Source organism: Coregonus lavaretus (assembly GCF_964263955.1).
Source record: "Coregonus lavaretus genome assembly, contig: HAP1_SCAFFOLD_4206, whole genome shotgun sequence".
NCBI classification, from domain to species: domain Eukaryota; kingdom Metazoa; phylum Chordata; class Actinopteri; order Salmoniformes; family Salmonidae; genus Coregonus; species Coregonus lavaretus.
This window is the reverse complement of record NW_028156684.1, coordinates 34317-52868: the sequence shown is the minus strand read 5'-3', so window position 1 is coordinate 52868 and position 18552 is coordinate 34317. Positions and strand designations below refer to the sequence as shown.

Genomic DNA, 18552 nt, shown 5'->3' with positions numbered 1-18552 from the left:
GCCCTGCAACACACCCTCTGTGAACATGTACGTTCACACACACACACACACACACATACATGCACCCACGCGCGCACCCACCCACAATCCGAGTACAAACTGGATTGCCATCTTATAAGACATTTCGAGGCGAGGAAGAAAATGACGTTAAAGCCAGTAAATATGTCTCTCCCTTCCTCATTACATGTCAATCCTATAAAGAGCTGCTACTTCCTCCTGAAGCGCAGCTACTCCTGCTAGGCAGAGCAGAACAAGAGAACAAGCTAACGACACAGGGCAGTACCGTGGCTGTATTTTAAAAGACTTACTGACCCCCTTTGGCCTCGCTCTGTTCTATTCTGTTCTAGTCTAAAATGCGTGTCCCAAATGGCATCCTATTCACTACATAGTGTACTACTTTTGACCAGGGCCCATGGGGAAGTAGTGCACAATGTAGGGAACTAGGGTGCCAGTTGGGACGTAACCTAAAGCTCCAGTGCTAATGTGACGATTTAATCAAGGGCAGAGTCTGTCTCATTAACAACTAACCCACTCAGAGGGAGCAGAGAGAGGAAGTGTGGACATTAGGAGCTCGTGCTCAACCCGAGCGTGGAAGTCATTCCAGCAAAAAGAATGTGCCCAATTTCCTGCCGTCAAAAATAAATCTAAACAGCGTGTTGCGTTCGGATCAACTGTACACTGGTCAGTAGGCACCCATTAACCCAGTGCTCTACAGGCTGTACAATAGTATCTCTCTCTCTGTCTCTCTGTCTCTCTGTCTCTCTCTCTCTCTCTCTCTCTCTCTCTCTCTTCTCTCTCTCTCTCTCTCTCTCTCTCTCTGTCTCTCTCTCTCTCTGTCTCTCTGTCTCTCTGTCTCTCTGTGTCTCTCTCTCTCTCTCTCTCTCTCTGTCTCTGTCTCTGTCTGTCTCTCTGTCTCTCTAGTGATCACATCCTATTAGACTAGAGACCACATCCTGTTAGACTAGTGACCACATCCTATTAGACTAGTGATCACTTCCTATTAGACTAGAGACCACATCCTGTTAGACTAGTGATCACATCCTATGAGACTAGTGACCACATCCTATTAGACTAGAGACCACATCCTGTTAGACTAGTGATCACATCCTATTAGACTAGTGACCACATCCTATTTAGACTAGAGACCACATCCTATGAGACTAGTGATCACATCCTATTAGACTAGTGATCACTTCCTATTAGACTAGTGACCACATCCTGTTAGACTAGTGACCACATCCTGTTAGACTAGAGACCACATCCTATTAGACTAGTGACCACATCCTATTAGACTAGTGACCACATCCTGTTAGACTAGTGATCACATCCTGTTAGACTAGTGATCACATCCTATTAGACTAGAGACCACATCCTATTAGACTAGTGATCACATCCTATTAGACTAGTGACCACATCCTGTTAGACTAGTGACCACATCCTATTAGACTAGAGACCACATCCTGTTAGACTAGAGACCACATCCTGTTAGAATAGTGATCACATCCTATTAGACTAGTGACCACATCCTATTAGACTAGTGATCACATCCTATGAGACTAGAGACCACATCCTGTTAGACTAGTGATCACATCCTGTTAGACTAGTGACCACATCCTGTTAGACTAGTGATCACTTCCTATTAGACTAGTGATCACATCCTATTAGACTAGTGATCACATCCTATTAGACTAGAGACCACATCCTATTAGACTAGTGACCACATCCTATTAGACTAGTGATCACATCCTATTAGACTAGTGACCACATCCTGTTAGACTAGTGACCACATCCTATTAGACTAGTGACCACATCCTATTAGACTAGTGATCACATCCTATTAGACTAGAGACCACATCCTATGAGACTAGTGATCACATCCTATTAGACTAGTGATCACATCCTATTAGACTAGAGACCACATCCTATGAGACTAGTGATCACATCCTATTAGACTAGTGACCACATCCTATTAGACTAGTGATCACATCCTATTAGACTAGTGATCACATCCTATTAGACTAGTGATCACATCATATTACTAGTGACCACATCCTATTAGACTAGTGACCACATCCTATTAGACTAGTGATCACATCCTATTAGACTAGTGATCACATCCTATTAGACTAGTGACCACATCCTATTAGACTAGTGATCACATCCTATTAGACTAGAGACCACATCCTATTAGACTAGTGACCACATCCTATTAGACTAGTGATCACATCCTATTAGACTAGTGACCACATCCTATTAGACTAGTGATCACATCCTATTAGACTAGAGACCACATCCTATTAGACTAGTGATCACATCCTATTAGACTAGTGATCACATCCTATGAGAATAGTGACCACATCCTATTAGACTAGTGATCACATCCTATTAGACTAGAGACCACATCCTATGAGACTAGTGATCACATCCTATTAGACTAGTGACCACATCCTATTAGACTAGTGATCACATCCTATTAGACTAGTGATCACATCCTATTAGACTAGTGATCACATCATATTACTAGTGACCACATCCTATTAGACTAGTGACCACATCCTATTAGACTAGTGATCACATCCTATTAGACTAGTGATCACATCCTATTAGACTAGTGATCACATCCTATTAGACTAGTGACCACATCCTATTAGACTAGTGATCACATCCTATTAGACTAGAGACCACATCCTATTAGACTAGAGACCACATCCTATTAGACTAGTGATCACATCCTATTAGACTAGTGATCACATCCTATTAGACTAGTGATCACATCCTATTAGACTAGAGACCACATCCTATTAGACTAGTGATCACATCCTATTAGACTAGTGATCACATCCTATTAGACTAGTGATCACATCCTATTAGACTAGAGACCACATCCTATTAGACTAGTGACCACATCCTATTAGACTAGTGATCACATCCTATTAGACTAGTGATCACATCCTATTAGACTAGTGATCACATCCTATTAGACTAGTGATCACATCCTATTAGACTAGTGATCACATCCTATTAGACTAGTGATCACATCCTATTAGACTAGTGATCACATCCTATTAGACTAGTGATCACATCATATTACTAGTGACCACATCCTATTAGACTAGTGATCACATCCTATTAGACTAGTGATCACATCCTATTAGACTAGTGATCACATCCTATTACAGACTAGTGATCACATCCTATTAGACTAGTGATCACATCATATTACTAGTGACCACATCCTATTAGACTAGTGATCACATCCTATTAGACTAGTGATCACATCATATTACTAGTGACCACATCCTATTAGACTAGTGATCACATCCTATTAGACTAGTGATCACATCCTATTAGACTAGTGATCACTTCCTAAGAATAGTGATCACATCCTATTAGACTAGAGACCACATCCTATTAGACTAAGTGATCACTTCCTATTAGACTAGTGACCACATCATATTAGACTAGTGACCACATCCTATTAGACTAGAGACCACATCCTATTAGACTAGTGATCACATCCTATTAGACTAGTGACCACATCCTATGAGACTAGAGACCACATCCTGTTAGAATAGTGATCACATCCTATTAGACTAGTGACCACATCCTATGAGACTAGAGACCACATCCTGTTAGAATAGTGATCACATCCTATTAGACTAGTGACCACATCCTATGAGACTAGAGACCACATCCTGTTAGAATAGTGATCACATCCTATTAGACTAGTGACCACATCCTATGAGACTAGAGACCACATCCTGTTAGAATAGTGATCACATCTATTAGACTAGTGACCACATCCTGTGTGAGGCAGAACAATTCAAAGCATGGCTGGTTTGAGTGCCGGAGTACTGGCATGTTGTAAAGGCATGGCTGGTTTGAGTGCCGGAGTACTGGCATGTTGTAAAGGCATGGCTGGTTTGAGTGACTGAGTACTGGCATGTTGTAAAGGCATGGCTGGTTTGAGTGCCGGAGTACTGGCATGTTGTAAAGGCATGGCTGGTTTGAGTGCCGGAGTACTGGCATGTTGTAAAGGCATGGCCTGGTTTTGAATGGCTGAGTACTGGCATGTTGTAAATGACATAATACCCCAAAGGAAGAACAGGGAGGGAGACGGTAATCCCTCTGGACAGCAGATGTGGGCTGTCACCCCCCCGTACACACACAGAGAGAGAGAGAGAGAGAGATGAGAGGAGAGAGAGAGAGAGAGAGAGAGAGAGAGAGAGAGGAGAGAGAGAGAGAGAGAGAGAGAGAGAGAGAGAAGAGAGAGAAGAGAGAGAGAGAGAGAGAGAGAGAGATGAGAGAGAGAGAGAGAGGAGAGATGAGAGAGAGAGAGAGAGAGAGAGAGAGACTCACCACAAAGCGGCATGTTTTTGTCTATAGCTGTGGTTTTCGAATGCCTTACCTTCAGGGGACACGCGACACCCCGGTTTCCAAGGCCGATGGCGGCTTGGTAATAACGGACAACAGCTGTGAGTGGTGTCCCAGAGCCCTAGTGCTCAGACCTGGGTTCAAATAGTATTTGAAATTATTTCAAATACTTTAGCCTGGCTTGATTGAGCTTGCCTAGCGCAATGGGACCGCTGCCCATCTGGCACTCCAGGCAGGTTAAAGCAAACGATGAAAGTATTTGGAAGATTTCTAATAGTATTTGAACCTAGGTCTGGTAGTGGTTATATAAAGACTGATGACTGTATGTTCAGACACGCTCTGCTGAGCTTTCTGGAGTCATACGATCTGGAGCGATGAGGCTATAGTAGAGTGTTTGGTTTTACTGAAACATATACAGAACAAAACAACACAGACACACACACAAGGACACAAACACCATGACCATTTACTAATTCATTGGTGTTTTGTGTGGACTGAAACACACCATGACCATTTACTCATTCATTGGTGTTTTGTGTGGACTGAAACACCCCATAACTATTTACTCATTCATTGGTGTTTTGTGTGGACTGAAACACCCCATAACCATTTACTCATTCATTGGTGTTTTGTGTGGACTGAAACACCCCATAACCATTTACTCATTCATTGGTGTTTTGTGTGGACTGAAACATCCCATAACCATTTACTCATTCATTGGTGTTTTGTGTGGACTGAAACACCCCATAACCATTTACTAATTCATTGGTGTTTTGTGTGGACTGAAACACCCCATAACCATTTACTCATTCATTGGTGTTTTTTGTGGACTGAAACACCCCATAACCATTTACTAATTCATTGGTGTTTTGTGTGGACTGAAACATCGCTTGATATGACTCAGTGATCCGTTCTGTTTTGCTGGCAACTTAATTAAGCAACAAATACACTGTTTACTCTAACCAACACGCTTGTTGATATCTTTTGCATGTCACATGGTCCCAGATCAGTTTGTGCTGTCTTGCCAACTCTTAGGATCATTTTCACATGACTGGCACAAACAGATCTGGGAACAGGCTATGTATACCCTGCTTCTTCAACGATACCTCATTGGTCTCCACATTAACATTTTGCGATTTAATTTAATCCCCAGTGTGGCGAAGGCATCAGCGGAGGAGAGATGGCCATCTTTGCGTCGCGGGCGGGTCCGGGGCCGTGCTGGCACCCAGCATGCTTTGCGTGCGCCACGTGTCAGGAGCTGCTGGTAGACCTGATCTACTTCCACCAGGATGGAAAGATCCACTGTGGACGGCACCACGCCGAGCTGCTGAAACCACGATGCTCAGCCTGCGATGAGGTGAGATCACTGTGTGTGTGTGTGATCAATAAGCTAATTACCTGAGCATTCTGCTCAGCCTGCGATGAGGTTAACTCATTGCAGACATGAAACATTGAAACATTTGGCTTGAAACAATGCCAGACTTCTTTTCAACATACAGTAGTTAGGCTTTAGTCAGTCTGCTCATTAAACACTGGAGATAGACAGAAGCCTACCGAAGTGATGTGACCAATAAGCTTATTGCATGATAAGTAACTGAAGTTGAATTAATCTTGTGTTCCGTTTCCTAATTATTCTGTAAGTAGCAGACAGTATTTAAACATGTCTGTTTATCCCTCCTCTCAGATCATCTTTTCTGATGAGTGCACAGAGGCGGAGGGACGTCACTGGCACATGAAGCACTTTGCCTGTTCCGAGTGTGAGACGGTGCTGGGCGGTCAGCGGTACATCATGAAAGATGGCCGCCCCTACTGCTGCGGCTGCTTCGAGTCTCTGTACGCGGAGTACTGTGAAGCCTGCGGGGAGAATATAGGTGAGTCAATATCTCTGGTTCATAAGTGGTCAATCTATGCCTGATTACTTGAATAAATCAACAGTTCTTGACATAATGTGCAGCCTGTTGCTGAAGCCTTTTAAAGATGTTGCTCTACACTCTCTCCCTCTCTTCCCTCCCCCTCCCTTCTTGCCTCCCCCAGGAGTGGACCACGCCCAAATGACCTACGAGGGTGTCCACTGGCACGCTACAGACACGTGTTTCTGCTGTGCCCAGTGTAAGAGCTCCCTGCTGGGCTGTCCCTTCCTGCCCAAGCAGGGCCGCATCTACTGCTCCAAGGCCTGCAGCCTGGGAGAGGATGTCTACGCCTCAGACTCCTCCGACTCCGTCTTCCAGTCTGCCCACTCTCGTGAATCCCGCCAGAGCCACATGGGCAAGAGCAGCCACCCGGTGGCTGAACAGTGGAGGCACTCCCAGCTCTTCAACCCCGTTGCAGTGGCTGACTATAATAAGACTCCTAGTCTATATGGAGACAGATATAGAGAGGACAGGGATATGGACATTGTGGGGCAAAAGCTGTCCCACATGGGCTTCACTGAGGAGCGCACCTGGAGGGACCGAGAGGAGCAGGAGGCTCCGGAGGATCCAGAGGAGTGGGCCGAACACGAGGACTACATGACACAGCTCCTGCTCAAGTTCGGGGACCGCGCCGGGGTGTTCCAGACACAGCCTCCAGAGGAACCCAGCACCAGTAGGTCAGCCGAACCCTGGCTGAAGCCTGAGACTAAACCGGCCTCCACCTCCACCACCACCAGTCCCACGAACCAGAGCCACAGTCACCTGCCTGAGACGTACTGGGCCCAGTCCCAGGATGGACTTGTCAGTAAGAAGCACCTGCCTGAGACGTACTGGGCACAGTCCCAGGACGGGCTTGGGGATTCGGCTTACGGAAGCCACCCTGGACCTGCTAGCGCCAGAAAGATCCATGATCTGGAGCTGGACCAGGGGCTTATTGACCAGAGGGTTAGCGCTGGGGGAGCAGGGTTATGGATGCTGGACCCCAGGCAGTGGTGTGAAGACTCTCTGGAGTGTATCACAGACGAGCTGAGGAAGACTGAGCAGAGTGTCGGGGACTCCATGGACTCTCTAGCCCTCTCTAACATCACTGGTAAGAGTTCATATCACAGGCGCTTGCTGTAAAACAGTGTTTGGTGAACTTCTGGTGAAAGTAGTCTGGTAAAGGTAGTCGGCGATCAGTTCTTAATTCCAGTGTGATGATGGAGATTTAAATGGAACAGGAAAGGATAGTATACAAAGCCATGAAGCACATTAGCTACAGTAATTAGCTACAGTAAAGAACTCTTGTTTTCCTGCTTCTTTCTTGAGTAACATACGTTTATATTCTCCTGTCCTCCCAGGTGCGTCAGTGGACGGAGACAGTAAGGAGCGTCAGATCCTCTACTCCCTCCACAACCTGCTGGACCCAGAGCCAGAAGACTGTGATAAGATGAGCAACATGGGCACCCTCAACTCCTCCATGCTCCATCGCAGCGCCAACTCTCTGGATCACCAGGAGGGGGCAGCAGACCAGAAGGAGGTAGAGGAGGTGCAGAGGGGGGCGCAGAGGGTACAGGGGCCAGTGTCTCTCCCCCTCCCGCCCCTCCCTCCTAAACAGGAGATGCCACCTCCTCACCTTCAGCTGCCAGTGTTGAGGAGGAGCAGGTCCCAGTCCACACGGCCACCAGGCCAGCAGATGGTCAAGTTCTCTGAGGATACGGTGGATAACGGGTCTTACCAGAACCTGGCGGTGCGTCAGCCTCCTCAGAGTGAGAGGACGCGTCGGAGGGTGTACCACCCTCACCACGAGGACCCCGACAGGCCACGCCGGCACCACGGCCACCACCGCAACCGCAAAGCACGCTCGGACAACGCTCTTAACCTCCTGCCTAAGGAACGGGTGCAGAGGCCCTACGAGAGCCAGGGACATGGTCTGAGTTCCCTTCAGGAACATCACGCGGCCCTCTTCAACCAACCTGGCCCTGGTGCTCACAGGCCGCCCCCCTACCCCCACACCACCTCGGACTACTCCCTCCAGGCTCGGGGAGACCGGGATCGCGACCGCTTCCTAGGCGGCCTGTACGCTGACGAGGAAGACTGGTGCTCCACCTGCTCCTCCTCTTCCTCAGACTCTGAGGAGGAAGGTTACTTCCTGGGGCAGCTCATTCCCCAGCCCAGGGTTCCTAGCAGGTATCAATACTACACTGATGACTTCCCAACACGCGTTACGGCCATGTCGCCTAACGACTCACGGACTAAATCCAGAAAGAAGGGTCACAGAGGCAAGAACTGTATCATTTCATAATCTAGATGTAAATTCTGTTTTACTTCCAGGACTAATAATTTGTGGACAGGTGGGGACATCAGCTGTTCTTTGTAGTTTGACTTGCTGAACATAATATTGGACGCGAACAAAACATTGTCCATTGTATTGGGCATAATGACATCTTATTATGGGTCATGTCTAACACTCAAACCAGAAGACATTTTCTCCTTTTCTTTTTATAAAATTTGCCAAAAAACACTTTTTTTTTTTTTTTACAACATTGTATGATGAACCATTGAAAGTATTCCAGCAATACCATTGTGTGTATTAAACGGCAATTAATGCACTACTGTTATTGTTGACAAGGAGAGGAATAGTTAGTAAAGTAGACTTCTAGAGACTAACCAAAATAATTATTTAATAGTACAAAATATGAATGTATATATTGTTAAGTTAAAATGTTAATACTGGTATTTTTATATCCCTGGGTTTTAACTAAGATTTTTCTGGTTTTGATGTAAACAGAGCTGGCGTAGGGAGGCGGGACAAGCTGTTATTGTAGTAACAAGCAGACCTATTTTGCACGCATCACTTGTCAATCAATCAAGGCTTTATAAAAATAAAATAAAAAATGTTGCCGGGATACAGACCATCTGCTTACTCAAATCAAAGTGCCATAATATCTGGTTTCTGATGTTTCTGGTAACAATTAACCGTTTCTGGTAACATTTTACACGAAGTTGCTCTTAAACCTCTCAACATCAATGTAAAGTGATACCCTGTGTCTTTCCTGTATTCCAATGTTTACGCTATTCTCTAACGCGCTTGTCCCTCAGTGTAAAATACAATGTAAAACCAACCTGATGGGAGACAGAGTAATTTACATTACAGAGGTCTTCTCCATACATGCCCTTTAATCAGTGCAGGTCATTATACCATGAATACTTAAAATGTTATGTAATGTAAAGAAGCTTTTAATAAATATTCTTACGAAACGTTTCAGAATTCTTTTCCAGTTTTTCATATGTAGTAGAATAATTGATTTTATAGTGTTTTTTGACAAAGTAAATATTCATATTGGGCAATGCAAATAACTTGGATGGTGTTCAAGCATTGCACCTCAACCAAACACTGACCCACAAAGGCACCAAACCTGATATGTGAATGGTAGATACCAGATAGTCTAAAACTCCATTGACATTAAAAAAAAATCATCTTTATTATTATTATTGTTATACTCAAAAATCATTTTCTCACAAATCATCAAAGACATGTCAGTTCCACATATAGAAAGTTGAATTGAACCTGGGACATTTAGAAAGTGTTTCTGTTTTGTTGTTGAGAAAAATAGCACTGGTGGTGAATACAACATTCTGTCAAGAAACACAACATCTAAATCACACATAACAGGCCAGTATCATTCTGGTTGGAGTAGAACATCCAGTCGATTAACATTTCAAATACTAAAGAAAAGAGGAGAGCAGGAAGAGTTCATAAAACAAGACATCGCTTCTTAACTGGACCTTCCTTGCTGAGGATTGTTTGTGGTACCAGTGGATAATGACCTCTAACACGGCACTCTTCACCATTAGATTACCAGTTCAGTAAAAACACTGATGACCGTTCCTATGATTACGCTGGTTAACAGTTTTAAAATCTGGAATTCCTAGATGAACTATTAGCCTAAATTGACATACCAATTCTACTAGTTAAGGACATTGTAGAACCAATACCCTCATCGGGTGGTGAGTAAGTAGCTGAACATGACTTTGAACACTGTTTTTGACGATTGCTGGACATTATCAGTACATATGGGTCCCCTGGATGTGGTGCATCTCTGGCCTGAAACCCAGAAAGATGGAAAAACATGGGGCCAATACTGCTCAAGATATCCATAGTCTTAACACATGGCAGACTCCTGGGAGTCCTGCCCTCACTGTATGCCCAAACTGGAGGCCCAACAATAAGACAGGACCTGATTGGCTCCCTTACAGTAAGATGGGACGTGATTGGCTGTCTTGTCTCAGATGGAGGGTTCCGGTTGCCGTACGACCTCAATCACCTCATCCAGATCGGAGATGAAGTGCTTGAGGTCATCAAGGCAACGCTCCCTGATCTCTCCCAGGTTCTCTCGGAGTGGAGTCTGCAGCTGCTTCTCCAGACTGGCGTCCTTAGAAACCAGCATCTTCACTACCATGCCAAACGTCTCACAGTCCTGTCGGTACACCTGGAAAACAACACAACAATAGAACATCAGAAACAGGAGCCAATAACACATCATATTTTGGTCATTTAGCAGACGCTCTTATCCAGAAGGAATTTCAGTCAGTGCAATATAATACAACAATCACAACACAACATGATCAACAAGAAGAACATATTTTTCGTTGACTACAGAAATAGAACAAACGAACAGTACTAGCTCTTTAGAGATGAGGAACATCAGTACTTCCAAGTCCTTGGAATATGAGGGGCTGGTTTTAGAAACGATTTCCTGATGAGCCCAGAGCTAGCTCTCGTCTATGTGCTCGTACAATAAAGGGAGAAGAGAACACCGTGGAGTTAACACACTGTTCATTGTGTCAACACATAGACCCAGGTCCCCTGTCAGCACACAAGCCTTCTTATTGGCTAGCCTGGCCCTGGGGCCAATAAAAACACAGTAGAGGAGTTGAAGCTCTAGGGCTTGTAACAGGTGTGAGGGGAACAATGAGAGGAGAGGTGTTAAAACTGCTGATCCACACCTCGTCTTCAACGGCTCACACAGACCAATCAGCAAATATACTGCTGATGTCATACAAGGTCAAACCTAGTGCACAGTCTAATGATTTGATCAGAGGATTGGTTTAGCTTATCTAAAATGAATTCAATCCAACATCAACATTAGAGGAAACTGTCATGACAAATTTGGATTACAAGAGCTAAATAAAAGAAGGCATTAAATCTGTAATCTTTCCCATCACGATAACTCACAAACTGAAACATGCACTGACAAGGAAATATTTAAATAACGGAGGGAAAACACCAAGATAAGACACTGTTGAACTGTCATTAAGATGAAAAACAGTCCACCCCATTGCCCCAGGGTGACACCTGGAAAAGGTTCTCATCATAAACATGCAGAGGGAGAGAGAAAAGTGGAAAAGTGGCCTGTTTATAATTGTGACCTACTACAGACCAACATGAGAGCAGAGAATACATGCAGTCAGGATCATTATGGACATTCCAACATGGTCCACTCACTATTCCTTTGTTACCACACCCGGACAGCCCTTAGAATCTCTCTCCACTGCATACTTAGAGATGTCTCAGACAGCAAAGGGCCGTGCCGTCCTGAGTAGTGTTAGCTTCCAGCTACAGTCCTTTTTCCCAGGGCCTCAGTCTCTGACAGTCTGCAGCTATAAGAGGTGAGTCACTGTCAGGCCTTTAGGAAACTAACACAGACCTATTCTCTTTCTCCCCTACTCTCTCTTTTTTCTGTCTCTCTCCATCTCTCTCTCTCTCTCTCTCTCGTCCTGTGTGAACAGTGAGTTGAACGATTACTAATCTTGTCTTTGTGCCAGACTGGCTTCAAATGCCTTCGGTTGAATTTATCTGGATTTATTTATCCGTATATATGCATATACAAAACCAGTCAAAAGTTTGGACACACCTACTCATTCAAGGGTTTTTCTTCATTTTTACTTCCAGGTGACTACCTCATGAAGCTGGTTGAGAGAATGCCAAGAGTGTGTAAAGCTGTCGTCAAGGCAAAGGATGGCTACTTTGAAGAATCTCAAATATATTTTGATTTGTTGGTTACTACATGATTCCATATCTGATATTTCATAGTTTTGATGATGTCTTCACTATTATTCTACAATGTAGAAAATAGTAAAAATAAAGAAAAACCCTTGAAATGAGTAGGTGTGTCCAAACTTTTGACTGGTACTGTATATTTTTTAACTGTTCTTGGGATATAATTATTGTTTGGATAACCTTATTTATTATGTATTATGTATTGATTTTTATTTTATTGGTAAATTATTTTAGTCACTCTTTATGCGATGCACACTGCAGAGAACACCGGAAGAAGAATTCACAGAATTATCACAGTGAATTATTGTAATGTCTGTTTATGTGTCATATTTGACACAAAAATAAAATGTAATTCATTCACTCATTAGACCTAGCAGAAAGTCATCATCAGGAGACATGGTTGAGTTTAGGTCAAATATAGATTTAGTCTAATTTAGATTAGATTATTAATTATCTGGATTCTAGGGATCAGTAAGCCAGGCAGATACAGGAAGCTAACAGGCCTGGGGGAGTGAGTGTGTGCGCACGTGTGTGTGTTTAAAAAAAACAACGTTTTATTTAACCTTTATTTAACTAGGCAAGTCTGTTAAGAACACATTCTTATTTACAATGACGGCCTACACCGGCCAAACCCGGACGACTCTGGGCCAATTGTGCGCCGCCCTACGCGACTTCCAATCACGGGCGGATTGTGATACAGCCTGGAATCGAACCAGGGGGTCTGTAGAGACGACCTCTAGCACTGAGACGCAGTGCCTTAGACCGCTGCGCCACTCGGGAGCCCTGTGTGTGTTGGAGTTGAAGACGAGCCACAGCTGAGTTTGGCTGGGCAGGAATGTGAAGGTTGGGGAGGGGGACGACGACATCTAAACTGGGTCACAGTCAGGATGCATCCCAAATGGCACCCTATTCCCTATATAGTGCACTACTTTAGACAAGGGCCCATGCGGCAATTTGGGACACAGCCTCAGTCATCCACCTAACCCAACCTAACACCATTAACAGTTGCTACTGTACTGCTAGGCATTTTCACTTCCAGGCTATTTCTAGCCAATCACAATGTTGCTGGGTGTGGACTAGAGCCAGGCTATGTAAGGAAGGCAGACATTCCATCTCAAGAGGCCATGATAATGAAATCACATGAAACCTCTAATGGCTATAATATTAGATGTATGTTAATCAAGAGCCGTACCCATTCATACACGTACATAAATGACTGTGTTAATCAGCACTTCATTGTGTTAAGGCTGTATTGTTAGTTCTATAGTAATAGAGATGGTCAGGCAACGTAGTGAGTGTATTTCCAACCTCAAATCCTTAGTTACTATACCATGAGTGGTTTAGATTCATAGGTAGGCTATACTGAAAATGACCACAATTAAGTTGTTAATAACAGGAGGTACCAATCAGTCCAACGCAGGAAGTGCCATGTTCCAACTCCTAACAATGCTTAGAATGCATTTCATAGAGCAAACTGTACTTTCACATACTTCCTGTGTGACCCCGTTACCCAATCAAGGAGGAAGTTGCTCTTGACCACTGGAGGTGTGGGTGGCTGTTGCTTTGAGCATGGAGGCGTTGACTGGTGGGAGTGCAGGGCCTGATCTCTGGGCTGTGGATCAGAGAGATACCGTACACCGGAAGGACAGGGAGGGGACCCAGCCGGGACACGGAGACAGGGTCCACAGCCCCTCTCTGATTAGAGCCTGGGGGCTGAGGAGGAGGAGAGGCCACACGTTGTGGCTTTGGAGCTTAAAGGGTCACTATTAAATCAAAACATGCTACCGGCTTTCCAGGTTATGAGGGGTACGGCCTACCTCATAACCTGTGTCCCAAACGGCACCCTATTCCCTACATAGAGCCCTGGTCAAAAGTAGTGCACTATAAAGGGAATAGGGCACCATTTGGGACACAGCCCCTAGTCTGGTGCCACATTCTAGATGATGATGAATAGGCCCTATACAGACTGAATGCCACCCATGCCTTTCTACCACTCCATGGCAGTGAGCTAAGCTTGTAGCGCCATTTATATGCCTCCTCCCCCTCCTCCTCTAATGTGAGAAGGCCATGGAGGTGGAATTTAGTCCAATTTCACTTAGCTACAAACACACACAGGTGGTATGTAGGCTATATGGGACTACAGGTGGTATGTAGGCTATATGGGACTACAGGAGGTATGTAGGCTATATGGGACTACAGGAGGTATGTAGGCTATATGGGACTACAGGAGGTATGTAGGCTATATGGGACTACAGGTGGTATGTAGGCTATATGGGACTACAGGTGGTATGTAGGCTATATGGGACTACAGGAGGTATGTAGGCTATATGGGACTACAGGAGGTATGTAGGCTATATGGGACTACAGGTGGTATGTAGGCTATATGGGACTACAGGTGGTATGTAGGCTATATGGGACTACAGGTGGTATGTAGGCTATATGGGACTACAGGTGGTATGTAGGCTATATGGGACTACAGGAGGTATGTAGGCTATATGGGACTACAGGAGGTATGTAGGCTATATGGGACTACAGGTGGTATGTAGGCTATATGGGACTACAGGAGGTATGTAGGCTATATGGGACTACAGGAGGTATGTAGGCTATATGGGACTACAGGAGGTATGTAGGCTATATGGGACTACAGGTGGTATGTAGGCTATATGGGACTACAGGTGGTATGTAGGCTATATGGGACTACAGGTGGTATGTAGGCTATATGGGACTACAGGTGGTATGTAGGCTATATGGGACTACAGGTGGTATGTAGGCTATATGGGACTACAGGTGGTATGTAGGCTATATGGGACTACAGGAGGTATGTAGGCTATATGGGACTACAGGAGGTATGTAGGCTATATGGGACTACAGGAGGTATGTAGGCTATATGGGACTACAGGTGGTATGTAGGCTATATGGGACTACAGGTGGTATGTAGGCTATATGGGACTACAGGTGGTATGTAGGCTATATGGGACTACAGGAGGTATGTAGGCTATATGGGACTACAGGAGGTATGTAGGCTATATGGGACTACAGGAGGTATGTAGGCTATATGGGACTACAGGTGGTATGTAGGCTATATGGGACTACAGGTGGTATGTAGGCTATATGGGACTACAGGTGGTATGTAGGCTATATGGGACTACAGGTGGTATGTAGGCTATATGGGACTACAGGAGGTATGTAGGCTATATGGGACTACAGGTGGTATGTAGGCTATATGGGACTACAGGTGGTATGTAGGCTATATGGGACTACAGGAGGTATGTAGGCTATATGGGACTACAGGAGGTATGTAGGCTATATGGGACTACAGGAGGTATGTAGGCTATATGGGACTACAGGTGGTATGTAGGCTATATGGGACTACAGGAGGTATGTAGGCTATATGGGACTACAGGAGGTATGTAGGCTATATGGGACTACAGGTGGTATGTAGGCTATATGGGACTACAGGTGGTATGTAGGCTATATGGGACTACAGGTGGTATGTAGGCTATATGGGACTACAGGTGGTATGTAGGCTATATGGGACTACAGGAGGTATGTAGGCTATATGGGACTACAGGAGGTATGTAGGCTATATGGGACTACAGGAGGTATGTAGGCTATATGGGACTACAGGAGGTATGTAGGCTATATGGGACTACAGGTGGTATGTAGGCTATATGGGACTACAGGTGGTATGTAGGCTATATGGGACTACAGGAGGTATGTAGGCTATATGGGACTACAGGAGGTATGTAGGCTATATGGGACTACAGGTGGTATGTAGGCTATATGGGACTACAGGAGGTATGTAGGCTATATGGGACTACAGGAGGTATGTAGGCTATATGGGACTACAGGAGGTATGTAGGCTATATGGGACTACAGGTGGTATGTAGGCTATATGGGACTACAGGTGGTATGTAGGCTATATGGGACTACAGGAGGTATGTAGGCTATATGGGACTACAGGTGGTATGTAGGCTATATGGGACTACAGGAGGTATGTAGGCTATATGGGACTACAGGAGGTATGTAGGCTATATGGGACTACAGGTGGTATGTAGGCTATATGGGACTACAGGTGGTATGTAGGCTATATGGGACTACAGGTGGTATGTAGGCTATATGGGACTACAGGTGGTATGTAGGCTATATGGGACTACAGGAGGTATGTAGGCTATATGGGACTACAGGAGGTATGTAGGCTATATGGGACTACAGGAGGTATGTAGGCTATATGGGACTACAGGAGGTATGTAGGCTATATGGGACTACAGGTGGTATGTAGGCTATATGGGACTACAGGTGGTATGTAGGCTATATGGGACTACAGGAGGTATGTAGGCTATATGGGACTACAGGAGGTATGTAGGCTATATGGGACTACAGGTGGTATGTAGGCTATATGGGACTACAGGAGGTATGTAGGCTATATGGGACTACAGGAGGTATGTAGGCTATATGGGACTACAGGAGGTATGTGGAAACCGTAGAGGGTTGAGGCTGCCAGTATAGGCTAAGCGTACAGTGGAGGAGATGGCTAGACCAGATTGTGGAGGGGAAATAAACATATCTTTGTGTGTGTGTGTGTGTGTGTGTGCGGTTGACATCTGGTTGACACTTGTTGAGCGGTTAACCATTACTGCAGAGGAGAGCCTCATTTCACTTCACAGACCTTTCTAATGTGAAATAAGGGGGGTTGTTTCTTGAAAGGATTCCATGCCGTGTCGCGTAACTATGCATGATCTGAGGACCTAAACAAACACTTCAAATCACTTGGTTTGGAAAAGAGCAGCAAAGTGAAACCTCAGAGGATAAAAACAGATGCTGTTGAGGAGAGGCCCAGTGCTCTCAGGAATAGTTTCTCTAAAGCAATGCTTCTTTATTCAGATAGAAAGAGGACTGAACAATAGGTTTTGAAGTACTCGTTTGGGACATCTCTTTTGCGTTCTCTGACAGCACATCACGTCAAATACAAGCCTACGCTTCAACCACACAAAAAGGAGCTTTCTATTGAAATCTCACTGTCCATCTATCTCACTGTCAGTTTGCAGTGAGATCAAGACAAACTTCAATGTGACACATAAAGGTATTGCTTTCAACATAAACATTACATCTTATTATGAATTTAATGCTAGATGTGTTCTCTGACTAGACCTAGAGGAGAGCTGACCAGATGTGTTCTCTGACCAGACCTAGAGGAGAGCTGACCAGATGTGTTCTCTGACTAGACCTGGAGGAGAGCTGACCAGATGTGTTCTCTGACTAGACCTGGAGGAGAGCTGACCAGATGTGTTCTCTGACTAGACCTAGAGGAGAGCTGACCAGATGTGTTCTCTGGCTAGACTTGGAGGAGAGCTGACCAGATGTGTTCTCTGGCTAGACCTAGTGGAGAGCTGACCAGATGTGTTCTCTGACTAGACCTAGAGGAGAGCTGACCAGATGTGTTCTCTGACCAGACCTAGAGGAGAGCTGACCAGATGTGTTCTCTGGCTAGACTTGGAGGAGAGCTGACCAGATGTGTTCTCTGACTAGACCTAGAGGAGAGCTGACCAGATGTGTTCTCTGACTAGACCTGGAGGAGAGCTGACCAGATGTGTTCTCTGACTAGACCTGGAGGAGAGCTGACCAGATGTGTTCTCTGACTAGACCTAGAGGAGAGCTGACCAGATGTGTTCTCTGGCCAGACCTAGAGGAGAGCTGACCAGATGTGTTCTCTGGCCAGACCTAGAGGAGAGCTATGTTTAACAACACGATCCTTACTATGGCCCCCTCAAACTTTTTTCTCTGAGGGAAGAGGGCATAAAACGTTTAGGAAGCTGCCGTGTCAGCACTGTTGTAACGGCCATGCTCTGAGGTGCAGCTCCACAGAAGGGCTCTGTGTGTGTTAGTGTCCTCCTGGGGTAGAGAGCTATCTCAGGTTTAATGAGCTCAGTAAAACAGCAGAGATGGCCTTTATTAGCTCACTGGGCGCATTGGATAACACACACACACACACACACACACACACACACACACACACACACACACACAAACGCCTCGGGTGCTTTCTATCCCACCCCTTGCCTGCGTTTTCATTCTCAAATTGAAAAGGCCTTTTCCTGGGTCGTACATGTCTGCTGTGCAGGGATAGAACGAGTAAGGAACAGTTAAGACCTAAGGGAAAACCATGGGTGAGCTGGGTGGTGGAATATAAACCTGGGCTGAACTAGGCTGGTGGTGGTGGTATAT

The 18552-nt window shown here is 45.1% G+C and overlaps 2 protein-coding genes across 9 annotated transcripts in view; one reads left to right on the top strand and one right to left on the bottom strand.

Annotated features, from left to right (window-relative positions):
• Window positions 1-6: 6 nt before the first annotated feature.
• LOC311126090 (prickle-like protein 1) lies at window positions 7-9642 on the top strand. Its single transcript, XM_084200111.1, has 5 exons — window positions 7-27; window positions 5528-5731; window positions 6059-6245; window positions 6409-7374; window positions 7625-9642. Exons 2-5 carry the CDS (start codon window positions 5555-5557, stop codon window positions 8566-8568), a joined length of 2274 nt encoding a protein of 757 aa, XP_084056237.1. The 5' UTR covers window positions 7-27; window positions 5528-5554; the 3' UTR covers window positions 8569-9642.
• Window positions 9643-9723: 81 nt separating this feature from the next.
• pphln1 (periphilin 1) overlaps window positions 9724-18552 on the bottom strand; it is a 28287-nt gene continuing 19458 nt past the window's right edge. For all 8 annotated transcript variants that reach the window (XM_084200113.1, XM_084200118.1, XM_084200114.1 and 5 more), the window contains exon 10: window positions 9724-10756. In XM_084200113.1, coding sequence (XP_084056239.1) covers window positions 10553-10756 — 204 coding nt within the window. In that variant the 3' untranslated portion in view covers window positions 9724-10552. The remainder of the gene's footprint in view (window positions 10757-18552) is intronic.